Raw genomic sequence first — 13,430 nt, forward strand, 5'->3', positions numbered from 1 at the left:
GCCCAGCCCCACCCCTCCCCCCAGACCATCCCCTTTTAAGGCCCCGGCACTTACACGCGTCCCGGCCCGTTTGAAAATTGGCCCGGCACGTGTAAGGCCCAGCCACGCGCGTAAACCCCAGGATTAAGCGCACCTGGATTTTAAAATCCGGCCTATAGTTTGCATCAGTTGTTCTGGTTATTTTCAGATGTTTAAAAATATATTGTTGAAAGAGAGAGGATGGATTTATTGAATCATTTTTGGTGATGTCACTTGGTGCGTGCTTGTCACTACTCCTGAAATAAATCACATTCATTACTTTTGTTGAGGGACATCATGTGGTTGATTATATAGGGGCCTAGTTTAGCCAAGCCCCCTTGCCCCTGGTTTTTGTTTATGGGAAAACCCTTGAGAAACCAGGTTCATAGTTGAAGCCCTTGAAGAGATGGTAGAATCCATCAGTAAACCCAGCTCCTCCAGAAAGGTCCCAGCAGTAAATAAAGGTAAAAGTAAAGCTGTCAATGAGTGCAACCTCTGTCTTTATAAAGTTTGGCTTTATTAGATGGCGGTGATGGTGATTATTTTATTTTACTTTTCAGCTTTTGTTTGTAAGCTTGGTCACATAGGGGCCAAAATACCCAGGGAGCTTTGGTCCTCCATTAGGTGAATGTTTTAGCTGACAACTAAAATTTTACAAATATCTAATATTTGCCTACTGTTTGTTCTGTTTTAAAACAAAAAGTTATTTAGAAGTGCCTAAACAGCTAAATTACGAGCTTGAAGGAGTAAGACCCCCTCCTATGCTCTCAATTACTGGCTTTTTGCTTTGCTTCCAGCCCCATCCCAAAGCACTATTTATTGCATAGATATGCAACTTGTCTTCACCCCAACAAGACCTCTACCCTGCAGAGATTGCCAAATGCAAATCTAGTAAAACTGCCACTTCTTTCCTATCTTTAGAGACTTTTTAACATTTATTTTCCTCGCATGGAAATTCCAGAAAGTTGGATCCATGCTACCCACTTTCCTTTTACTCTATCCAGGTCCATTGGAAAAGAATTGGAAACATTTTCCAGTTGTTTTTTTTTTTTTTTTAGCAGTTTCTTATGGGTTATTGAGAGACAGTAACGCAGTCTTCACAGCACATTGTGACAGTTGCCTCTTGAAAACTGACTTTGACAGTCCCTAGCTAACTGGCAAGCGTTCCAGTACACTCGCTATAGTAACTTGCCCGCCTTTCCCACCCAGGATTGAAGCAGTCTCCTTGCATTCACTCTCGTATGACTATACTACACGCGTGCAGCTTTCCTTCTCCATTCGGAGCCATTGTCCATACTTTTACTTCATTAAACCTATTCAACACACATGAGTCTCAGAATTTATGCCAAATAAAAATCCTCAAAAAAATAAATAAATAAATAAAATAAATGTTAACTTTTCCCTCTCTCCTCAAGTGGTTTTGTTTTGGCAGCTCTTTGAGGCGGATGAAAGAGAATGATTGAGGCTTTGCCCTCTCTTTCCATAGGGTCACCTTCTTCTGCTTCTGGAGGGGGGTGAGCAGCAGCATGTCCTAGCGAGGTTGAAAGAGAGGAAACAGATACGATGGCACATCGACAGCCCTAGAAAGCAGCTGGTGCAATGGCAACAGACTTGCTTGCATAGTTTCATTTTGAAAATGCTCATGTAATTGTCGGGCATGTGCACACATTCATTCGCATAAAGTTATACCTCATCTCCAGAGGGTGTAACTTGTGCGTGCACACTCACACAAGTAGTTTTTAATATCAAAGGGCATGCACATAAGTGCCGACTCTGTCCCTCCTGGAGCACGTCTCCTCAGGGTACATAAAAGTATATGCAAAACTGGATTATGGGTGTATTTTTACATGCACTGAGCCCAAGTAGATTTTATTACAGCCATTTCTGCTCATTAAACTGATTTGTTTGTGCATAAATGGCTTTGAAAATTATTCCTTTAATGTACAGTAATCTAAGCGAGATTCTAGGCAGATTTGTGTTATGCAATATACAGATAGATCGAGCTCAATAGTCCCAGTCATTTGTAAGCATTGGCATGTTTGATTCCACATGGGACTTTTTCAGAACCAACCTTGCATTGCATATGCAGGTCGTAATATCAAAGATTTGATAGGTTCTTCCACTTTACCTCCTATGGGGGATACTGCCTAATAGTCTCGTGGGCATTGTGCCTCCAGTTCATGTTCATTTTGTGCTCAAACTGACTCAGGTGACACTTGGACTCACCCAGTATTAGGAACTGTATATAAATTGCACAGGATTATAAACTGTTTATCATATATGGTTTGCATATTCACTTGCTCTTGCCCTTAAAATGTTTGCGGTTAGACTAAGATGTATTTGACTCAACACCATACTGGCATTGAAGCTGAGAAGAGAGACACTTCCATTGTTCAAATTGTTTGGATCAGGGGCTTAAATTCCCGGATCTGTGTTGGAGCATTGTTGAATCTATTCAGCCAGCATGAATTTCGGACGAATTACTGCAAACAATATTGGATATTTACCTACTGGTCTGTATTTTCGAAAGCATGAATAATGACGTTGAGTGTTAAGGTAGCAATGTGATCGAGTTTGGGCAATGGATAGGTTAGGATAGTGTATTTCACCAGTGCGATTGCATGTTGTCTATTTACTTATTTATTTATTTATAAACATTTCTTGCCTGCACCCTGGTTCCAAAGGAAACATGCTTAATAAAACAATTAATTAAAAACAGACCAGACAAATGGATAACTAAATATTGCTCCAGTAAAAAGTTAACGCCTTAGGACTGAGAGGATGACATAGTAGAATCTAGATGCTGAACAGAAAGATTTTTAGTGTTTTCTTCAACACCTTAGCTGTGTTGATGGCTCTAATAGTAAGAGGCAACCAGATCAAGGAGGTAGGGCCAGCGATAGAGAACGATCTTTCTTGTGTCACGATAGTCTATCCTGGTTAGCAGAAGGGACTGCAAAGAAGAAATTGATTAGCTGATCTGAGATTTCGTATTGGAATGTAAAGATGCAGAATAGACCTTATCCAAGGACTGGTGACAATATAGAGGAGATTGTGAACAATGGTTGCCATCTTATATGTTGTTTGCCATTGAGCAGGTAGCCAATGAAGAGAATACAAAGCTAGGGAGATAAGGTCATAATGTTTAGTGTTTGTGAGAAAGTGGACTGCGGGGTTTTCAACAAGTTGGAAAAATCTGATTGTGTTTTGGGCGAGACCGGCATAAAGGGAATTACTATAGTCAATGTCAGTAAGGATTATTGATGGTAAAACTGTGCGGAAGTCAGGAAGTTCAAGGAGTGGTTTGATGTATCATAATAACCTTAATTTAGCATAAGAGGACTGAATGACTAATTTGATGTGATGCTTCATGTCCAGAGTATAATTTATAGTAACACCAAGGTTGCGGGCAGTTCTGGAAATATGAGTTATCAAAAGAAACTGACAAAGGAATGTCATAGGAAGTGGAGCAGCCAAGTACAATGATTTCTGATTTTGAAAGATTTAAAGAAAGTTTATTATGAGAGAGCCTGGATGTTATCAAGGTGAGACAGAATGTGATGAAGTGGGCAGTTGAAGTCCAGGCAGATTTAAGAGGAGAGAAAAACTGTACATTGTAAGCATAGAGACGGTAGATAAGGCCTAGTGTGGAAAGAATAGAGCAGAGTGGTGTAATATATATGTTAAACAGGGCAGCAGACAATGCAGATCCCTGGGGAACCCCTGTAGTAATAGTGTGCCACGAGGAAGTGGATGAATTTTATTTGAATTTGTTGTGAGTGGTTACAGAGATATAAACTGAACCAAAAGTAAACTGTACCAGAAAATCCAATATTAGATAAATGAGAGAGGAGAATGTCATCATGGTGGATGGTGTCGCATGCAGCAGTGAGTTGAAGTTTCAGTTTGATTGGTTCCTGAAAATTGGGCTGGAAAATTTAAAGGGGATACGTTATAATGTTTAGAGAAAAGAGGATGTTTTTATGTTGCAGTTTTGAAAAAAATTCAAAAAAGAGTGCAATGACAATTTAGGACTGATGATTGTGTCATGGGACTGACCTATGGCAAATTGCAAGAAAAGTGCCATGCAGTTTCCCAGTTTGATGGGGTTTTTTTTTTTCCCAGAGACTGGCATCTCTAGTAGAACTGATGTTTATGTTTGTGAAATCTATGGGAAAGAGCGTTTGGTATTAAAAGTTCTGTGCCTTCCTGTCTTCTACCTGTATTCTCTACAGGTATTATGCCAAATGTTCTTAACTAAGGCTTTAGTCTTCTGCTTGTATTGCTACTTAATCATGTTTTCAAAGTATTTTATTCACAGGAATGTATTTATTCAGAAATGTTTATTCAGAGGGCTGTATGAAGGAGAACCTAAGGGAAAGGTTTGGGAAGGAGATGAGGAAGAGCCTGACCAGGGAAATGAAGAAGATGAAGAGGATAGGGGGAGGGGAAAATGGGGCAGGTTGGGGGAGCAGCAGATGGAAAGGAACTTAAGGGGTGGGTGGGAGAAAGAGATGAATTAAAGAGGGATTTGAGATGGAGAAGTACCTGAGGGGAAGGTGGAAAATAATTTGGTGGACAGAGAGAGAAATATGAAGGCATTAATAGAGAAGACCATGAAAAGAGCATAATGGGGTGGAAAGGGGAAAGGAAGATGAGTATGATGGGAGAAAGAATAAAAGAATAGTAGAATGATGATTTAATCTCACTACCACTCCTTGTGAACTTGGGCACGTTTTTTACTCTCCATTGCCTCAGGTACAAACTGACAGGGTCATTCATGAAAATGTGTTATGGCGTTAACGCCCGCAATAACGCCATAATACATGCGATAGTAATGGTTACGAATGCAAATTTTTCTGAGGGGTGGGTTTATGGTGGAGTTTGGGTGGGATTAATGAAAATGAAGGGCATTTTCGCACTGTGCGATAGTGCAACCCATGCTATTGCACTTTTTTTTAAAATTTTATTTTTCTGCAATTTACATATAACACAAGAAGCTCTTGTTACAGAAAAAGAGGTATATAAGAGGTAAATTCATTACCAATAAACAGAAAAAAGAGAGAAATTATTACATCTATACATTCCCCTTAATATACAAGGAAAAGGGGGGAACCAAGAAAGAAAAAGAGCGGAGTAAGACAATGAAAAAGGAAAAAAGTATGGAGGAAGCTATCACCACATATCAATAAGCCGTTTCATGCAAGAGTATTCTCTAGGTCTGAGAGGCTAAGAAAACCCAAAGCTGTGAAGGTTCAAAGAAAACATAATTAGCATTAAGATGTTTAACCAAACACTAACGCTGATATTGTAAAATAAACTGCGCACTCTTTGACAAGACCTCTGATCTCATGGACAGAAATCTTTTCCTACAATCATGAGTCAATCGCACATTTTTTAATGCCAGAAATAACTACACCTTTTTTCCTGGCGTTAAGCTGTGCAAAATTCCTGAAACGGCCATAACGTAATTTGCAATAAAGATTGCAAATTGCATTTCAACCATTTTTGGGCTGGGAGAGGGAGAAGGGAGAGTGGGGTAGAGTGGAGTGGAGAGAGAGAGAGCACCTTTGGGGAGGCCTTCACAATATTCAACTATTCATGTATCTATAGCAGGGCCAGCTAATAACTGCAGGTGAGGTTTTGGTGGTGGTTTAGGGTTTTGGGGCCAGCTTTACATGCAGAGTGAGACGTATGAACAGCTCAGTACATCTCAGTGAAGATTTGATATCATTTGGAGTGAGGAAACTCTCACAAAGATGAGATTTCTACAATGTTCTCTCGCTGGAGTTTGATGGACTCTATAACAGGGTACTAATGCTCTCTCTTTCCTTCCTTCCTATGCATTTTGATGAATCTAGGGGTTAGATTGGGATAGGGAAATACCCATAGTACCTGACTGTAATCCAATTTGAAGTAGCTGAAAAAATGGAATGTAAATCAAATAATAAATAAATAGCTGTTTATCACCTTTCTACTTTCAAATTGGATGAATCCAGTCCATAATTCTTTTTTTTTTTCATTATATTTATTCAAATTTTACAACTTATGTCAAGCAAAACCTTTTAAAGAAAAAAAAAAAGCACATATATTCAAATCAAAATAGAATATTTACAAGAGAAAGAAAATAGCATATGGAGTACATCCAGTTCTTTTTAATCCCAGGAATGAAAAGGTCTGTTGCTATATCTTCACAACTAATCCCTAATGCTGAAGGATCCATCCTGCCTGCCAACTAGGCTTATCCATAAACCTCTCTCATTGAACCAGCTCATAGAAAGAAATTCACACCCTCTGAAACTTAACAATACATTTGACTGGAAATTTAAGAGAGAAATTGGCTCTCAGTTAATGGCACCAGTCTGCCGAGAGGTAACTGCCGAAGCAAGTTTTTTAACCTCCTTTCCTCTCCCCTACCCATCATACAAACGGCCAGATGGAGGGCTGATCAGTAGTGTGGAATTCCTGGAGAGTACTTTGAAGTGTCCGTCATCTAGCTCAGCCCTCCCCCGCCAGGTCGTTTTCATGGTTAGTACTAGAAAGCAAGGTCGAAATCTATTTGATCTACCTATTACTATGTTCTAAATGCATTCCCTACATTTTTCTGCATAAAATTGTATTCCCCACTCTCCTCTCATTTTGTCCCAGTTTGTAATCTTTTTGTAAAATCAGTGAGTTCTTTAATTCATGCACAGTGTGGCTGCATATTGCTGCTTCTGCCTTCCTCCAGATAAATTACAGTTTTATTAAAATATAAAATAATAATCCATGCACACCCCCTTGTGGATTTCCATGTTATTCTGACTGCAATTTCGACTACCTGGTCTTTCCTCTTACCCACTTAGAAATGGTGCTTCTAAACCCATCTTTTGCCATTTACAAATCAGCCTTTCATGAGTCATAGTTCCCATATCAGATTTGCTGTTGAAAATGTTGAAACGCCCAGTAAAGATGGCTGGTAATACCCAACTCCTCTTAGAATGATTTCAAATGTTTTCTTTCAAATTGTCATTAAATTAAATTGGTTTATACTTAATGGGTGCTGATTTTTAGATTCCCTTTTTGGATACATGAATTGGATATGTACTTTATCAGTCTTGAGGATACTGCCTTGCTCTAATTCATTCCTGAAATATGTAGTGCTGTCATTCAATTGCTTCGCACATTTCCCTGTAATGTCCTTTGATGAATTATTATTCATCTGGCACGCTGTAGTTCTTTTCTTGTGCACTTCTCAGCTGTTCAGGCCTCATTGTGTCAGATGTTTGTGTCCGGTAGGCTTGTTAGCTTATCTTATTCAAACAGTCTTGTACTATATTGTAGTAACCATCTGTTCATTTCTGCTTCCTCCCTCTCTCTTCTTCCTCCTTCATGTATAGTTGAAATTATCCTGCAAATCTTATTTTAAAATTTAATAGAAGATTCGTCTGTATGATATATAGATAGAAACCTGGTCAGTGCCCTGACCAAAAACACCAGACTGTGACAACCATAGGTAGTTGCAGGTCAACTTTGATTGAAGAATCCAGATTGTATAATTTGGGCATAAGCTCCTTCATTAGGGGAAAGCACAGAATGTAATGCGTGATGTTTTATAAACTGATAGCATAAACATGTCCTAAAGAAATACAGAAATAGTTGGCAGATAAGGTTCACAAGGCCCATCCAGTTTGCCCATTTTTTTTTTACCTAGTGCAGCACAGCAGAACTGCAACTTTATTCTCACTTTCTTGTCGCTAAGGATCCTGTACCCTGTGCTTTTTGTGATTGTCACTCCATCAAATCTACTGCATTACTATTCAGGCATCCATCACTCTCTCTTTGTAGAAAAACTTCCTTACATTGTTCCAGAGTCTACCCTACTTTGAGTCTCATATCTATAACCCATTGTTTTAGCAGTGTAACTCTCCACTGATAAATACTTTCTGCCTTTTTTGAGACATAGAGATGTCCATATCATATTCTTCTCCCTTCCTTTTGTCAAGGGTATGTATATTTGATTCTATAAATCTCATCTCAAAAGTCTTACAGTGTAGGCTCTGCACCTTTTTACCTAATTTCTTTCTAATGCCTTTAAAAAAAAGACTTAAAACAAATCATTTAGAGGCCTATGTCCTAAGTATTTTTCCCATGGACAGCAAATAGCATCTTTGCTGCCTTCATGCCATTCATCAAATACGTGAATTTCCGCATCAATCAAGTCTTTGCACTTTGGTTGATATTGATTCGATTGTAACAACATTTTATTATGGCTTTCCTTTAAGGACTCCAAGAAGACTGCAATTGCTTGAAGAATGCTGTGGAAAGGGGGTGGCTGGCTGTAAATATAAAGTAATATGGGTAGCCAGGACTAACTCCTCTCCCGGCACCTACCCTCTCACAAACAGTAGCAATGAAAACTTGGACAGTCATTGGGATCAAACAGGCTGCAGCTTTATTAACAACAATCAGGTGCCCGAGCTCAAGTAATGTACATTGTCCTCACTGTCCACCTGCCACTCGCCAGCAAGGTGCACCAATCTAGGGTATTTGCAGTGTTCGCACCCACAACTCCCGTGCCACTAAGCCCCCTCCACTCTACAGCAAGGAGCCACATATATTTATTTATTTGTCGAGTTTTATATACTGTCATTCGGTTTCACCATCATAACGGTTTACAAGATTCGAAAGATAACAAAATGTTAGAAAGGTTAATAGAGACATTATAAACAGATTCCAGTTATCGAATTATCCAGTTATTCCAGTTATACACAAGATTTGAAGGATAACAAAATGTTAGAAATGTTAGTAGAGGCATTATAAACAGATTCCAGTTATTGAATTGGAAAGGATAACTATGTGCTTTCAGTGGTTACAAAAAGTTACATAGAGCAGGAAGGATATAACGTTTAACAGGATGGGAGGAAAGGAATATAACGATCGAGAGCCTCATTATGTTGTGAGGAGGAAAAGAAAGTCATTGGGTGTTTTGGTAGGCTTTGGTGAACATCCAGGTTTTCAGTTCTTTCTTGAAGATTTTTAAGTTTTGTTGTGTTCTAAATTCACTTGGGAGAGTGTTCCAGAGTTTCGGGCTTCCGAGGGATATGGCTCTTTCACGAGTTGATATTAATAGTTTGGGTTGTGCAGGTGGAATTATTAGAAGTCCTTTGTTTGTTGAGCGGAGGTTTCGGTGTGGTGAGTGGAGTTTTATTGATGTACTAAACCAGTTTGTTTTTCGTATATTATTTTGTGTAGTATGGATAGTATTTTGTAGTCTATTTGGAATTTTAGTGGTAGCCAATGTAGTGATATAAGGATTGGAGTAATAGCTGTGTTTAAAAAAGGATTGGATAAGTTCTTGGAGGAGAAGTCCATTACCTGCTATTAAGTTCATTTAGAGAATGGCCACTGCCATTAGCAATGGTTACATGGAATAGACTTAGTTTCTGGGTACTTGCCAGGTTCTTTTGGCCTGGATTGGCCACTATTGGAAACAGGATGCTGGGCTTGATGGACCCTTGGTCTGACCCAGTATGGCATTTTCTTATGTTCTTATGTTCATATTTTTTTTTCCTGTGAGGATTCTGGCAGCTGTATTTTGTAGGATTTGGAGTGGGCGGATGGTGGAGAGTAGTAAGTTGAATAACAGGGAGTTGCAATAGTCCAGGTTGGAGAAAATGAGTAGTTGTAGGACTGTTCTGAAGTCGTCTGGGGTTAGGAAAGATTTTAGTCGTCTTAGTGTTAGTAATTTGTGGTATCCTTCTTTGATTTTGGTAGTGATTTGGTTCTTGAAGGTAAGTTCACTGTCAATTATGACCCCTAAGTTGCAGGCATGAGTGACAGGGGAAATTGCTGCCTTTTGGTTTAATATGTTGAGCGGTAGTAGGTGTGGTAGTTGTTATTTCTATCCAGAATAATTATTTCTGTCTTATCGATATTTAATATGAGTTTCATATTGGTTAGTAGCTGCTTTATTTTGGTGAGATATGTAGCTGTTTTTTTGTAGGTTTCTTCCAGTGTATTGTGAATTGTCCTGCCGTCATTCTGACCTGACACCATGTTGCATCACGATTGGCTTGGGCCACCAGCCACAAGCACAGGAAGGACCCATCCTGTGACCCCCCCACCCCCCAAGAGATGTGGCCTAGATCTCTAATGTAACAGCTCTTCCAAAGCCTCCTGAAATGTATTCAAGAACAGATCCATTCCTATAAAGGATAGATGTACCCCGTCAGGGTGAAAGAGCCCTTGCTCACAGTCCCAAGACCACTTGTGATGAATGCGACGTCCCCCGAACAAAGTTAACCATGAGCCAATTTGTCTATTCGCTTTAGCCTGGCAATGCAGCCAGATCCTTCCATTCATTTATTTTGGTGAGATACGTAGCTGTTTTTTTGTAGGTTTCTTCCAGTGTATTGTGAATTGTCCTGCCGTCATTCCGACCTGACACCACGTCGCATCACGATTGGCTTGGGCCACCTGCCGCAGGCACAGGAAGGACCCATCCTGTGACCCCCCCCCCCCCCCCCAGAGATGTGGCCTAGATCCCAAATGTAACAGCTCTTCCAAAGCCTCCTGAAATGTATTCAAGAAGAGATCCATTCCTATAAAGGATAGATGTACCCGGTCAGGGCGAAAGAGCCCTTGCTCACAGTCCCAAGACCACTTGTGACAAATATGATGTCCCCCGAACAAAGTTAACCATGAGCCGATTTGTCTATTCGCTTTAGCCTGGCAACGCTGCCAGATCCTTCCATTCATTTCAGCAGGCCTTGGAATGATGTTGGACCAACAAATAACAGCAGAAAGTAGCAAAATTGAAACAGATATCAAGCCCTTCTGAACCATACTGATGAATTTGCATCCGGACATCTCACCCCAATCATTTCCTCCCAAATGGATAATTAGAATGGATTAATATGGATTAGTTAAACAGAGGCATTCAACCGGTCATGTACTCAGAAACGATATCTGATCCTTCATGCAACGAGAGAACTGTTACATATGATCAATATCATGAACTCTAGTTTTATATTTGTTTTTAGCACACACACACTTGCTGAAAAATAATTATGGTCACCCATTTTAAAACATGGTGGTCATTCCATTATGGCTCTTTCTTTTTCCGAGCTGCTTGCTGATAAGTCCCGTATCCAGAGCTGTATTACCTTTTCAAACCAGCCTGGGAAACCTATGCCTGCCTGCCCAGTCCCTCTGCTGCCACCTCCAAAAACACCTTTTCTTTCCCTCCCTCTTCCATTTGGTCAGCTGCCATTGTACCCTGTACCACTGCTCCTCTGGACTGCCATTCCCACCCCCTGTTTCATGCCTGCCCTCCCCTGTGGTCCCTCACAGCTCTGGTCCTCAGAGAGGCCATGTTTGGATTTTGCACAGATGGAGAGAACTAAAGTTAGTACATAGCCCCCACCTCTGCGCATCAAAATAGCATTTGCTAAATATTGCAGGACATTTAGCTAACGAGGATAGCATTTCTACATCCAGCCCAAAACCTCCCTCTAATCTTCCCTTTTTCTGACCAGCGCTTTCCTCCTTCCGCCTTGTATTTCCTACCCAGTCAGAGCCCGGGCTGGAAATTGGTTCCATGTTACCTTCATTTGCAATTACCTGGGGATTTTTCCCCTAGTTTATATCCCTTCCCAATTTACCTTTAATCTAGTCACCCAGCCCTCATGGACATTGAATCTAGTGACTAGGCAATGCCCAGAACCCCCACCCACCCCAGCATCCCTACTCCCAGCTGATCTGGGGATTGAACCAGGGACCTTTTGTCTAGTAGTTCACAGCCATTACCTTGAGCCCCTGGGCAGACCTTTTTTTTCCTTTTTAAAGGCAAAGGGGCGTCACTTGGAGGGGGAGGAGTAAAATACTTTAACATCAACTTCTCAGTGTGACTTCTTTAAAGGGGTAGGTGGGGGGGACATACAGTGTTTTGGGGGAAGGAGGTTATAATTAGTATTTTTATACAGTTTCTTGTCTAAAATTTTTCTTGTTCTGAAGCATTCCTTTAGGTGATCAAGATACCGTTCCCTATCTTTCATCTGGAGTCCTTTTTTCAAAGCTTTCAGTTGGGATGATGGTGAGCCTGGCAGGCATCCTGCACATTTCCACATGTAAAATGAGGTTTTTTTTTTAATTGTATGGCAGCAGTACAAATATAGCAATTGTATTCGTTTTGGCCAGAATATACAGCTTGCATGCATAATACTAATAGGCATATTTCAAAGGAGCAGGAATTGAATGCAGGTTCTGCAGCTTTTAGCTTTTCGAAGCTGATACTGTGGGAATTTTGATCCTGAGGTGCTATAAAGTGACTGCTGGCAAAATAACATTCCATTTATCTCTGTGTTTGATGCAGACTGAATCAAAAGTTGTTAAGGACTGGATGGATGGTGCAAAAGACTTCTTAAAGAAAGAGCAGCTTGTGAGGCAGGGGGAACCAGAAGTGCTTCAGCGACAGCTTGACCAATGCATGGTAAATTCTGCCAATCCTGGAAATCCGTTGTCAAACAATACTCAAATGTTCCTATGCCCTTCTGTATTTCCTTTCAAAATGTTTATTTTGGTAAATGCTTTTCCTTTGTTGTAAGTTTGTTTTATTTTTTTTATTGTAAAATATAAAAAAATTATTTGCATTTTTTTAAAATGTATTTTTTACTTGTATTTTTAAAATGTATTTTTACTTGTATTTTTGTTAGATGTGAAATCATTCTTTGTTTTAGTTCTGTGCATTTGAGTGTGGAATAAAATAAAACATGAGCAGGGATCTAGTGAAACTTTAGGAATGGTCTAGAGTTTTCCAACTAAAATTTAAGGCTAAAAAATGCAGGGTCATGAATTTAGGTTGCAAACCTCAAGGGAACAATTCAGTACAGGCAGTGAAATTCTTTTGTGCATGAAACAAAAGTGGGATCTGGGGGTGAATGTATCTGATGATCTCAAGGTGGCCAAACAGGTGGATAAGGTGATGGCAAAAGCCAGAAAGATGCCTGGCTCCATAGGGAGAGGAATAGCAGCAGAAAAAAGGGTGGTGATATTGCCCCTGGAGAGACCTCATTTGGAATACTCCAAATACGGTTCTGGAGACTGCACCTTAATTAAGATTTCAACTGGTTAGTGTCAGTCCAGAAGTGGCTACTAAAATGGTCAATGGTCTTCACTATAAAGCATATGGGGACATATTTAAAGATCTAACCATGTATACCCTATAGCAACACTTCTCAATCGATGTGTTGCCAAACACTGGCAAGTGTGTTGCGTCTCCCGGTGTCCCACTGCCCCATTGTACTTTCCTTCTCCTTTTTTCCAGCCCCCCGCGGGCCAATTGGAAGCCTCCTTTCTTCCTACCCCCACCGCCCAATGGAAAGCTTCCTTCATTCTGCCTGCCCCCACGCAGGCCAATCGGAAGCCTCCTC

At 40.3% G+C, this 13,430-nt stretch overlaps 1 protein-coding gene across 1 annotated transcript in view; it reads left to right on the plus strand.

Moving 5' to 3' along the window:
- Positions 1 to 13,430, plus strand: part of UTRN (utrophin) — a 1,458,479-nt gene that overhangs the window by 378,748 nt on the left and 1,066,301 nt on the right. Inside the window, exon 24 of the mRNA XM_029594027.1 lies at positions 12,374 to 12,490. Coding sequence (XP_029449887.1) covers positions 12,374 to 12,490 — 117 coding nt within the window. The remainder of the gene's footprint in view (positions 1 to 12,373; positions 12,491 to 13,430) is intronic.

The sequence above is a fragment of the Rhinatrema bivittatum genome, chromosome 3, assembly GCF_901001135.1.
Source record: "Rhinatrema bivittatum chromosome 3, aRhiBiv1.1, whole genome shotgun sequence".
NCBI classification, from domain to species: Eukaryota; Metazoa; Chordata; class Amphibia; order Gymnophiona; family Rhinatrematidae; genus Rhinatrema; species Rhinatrema bivittatum.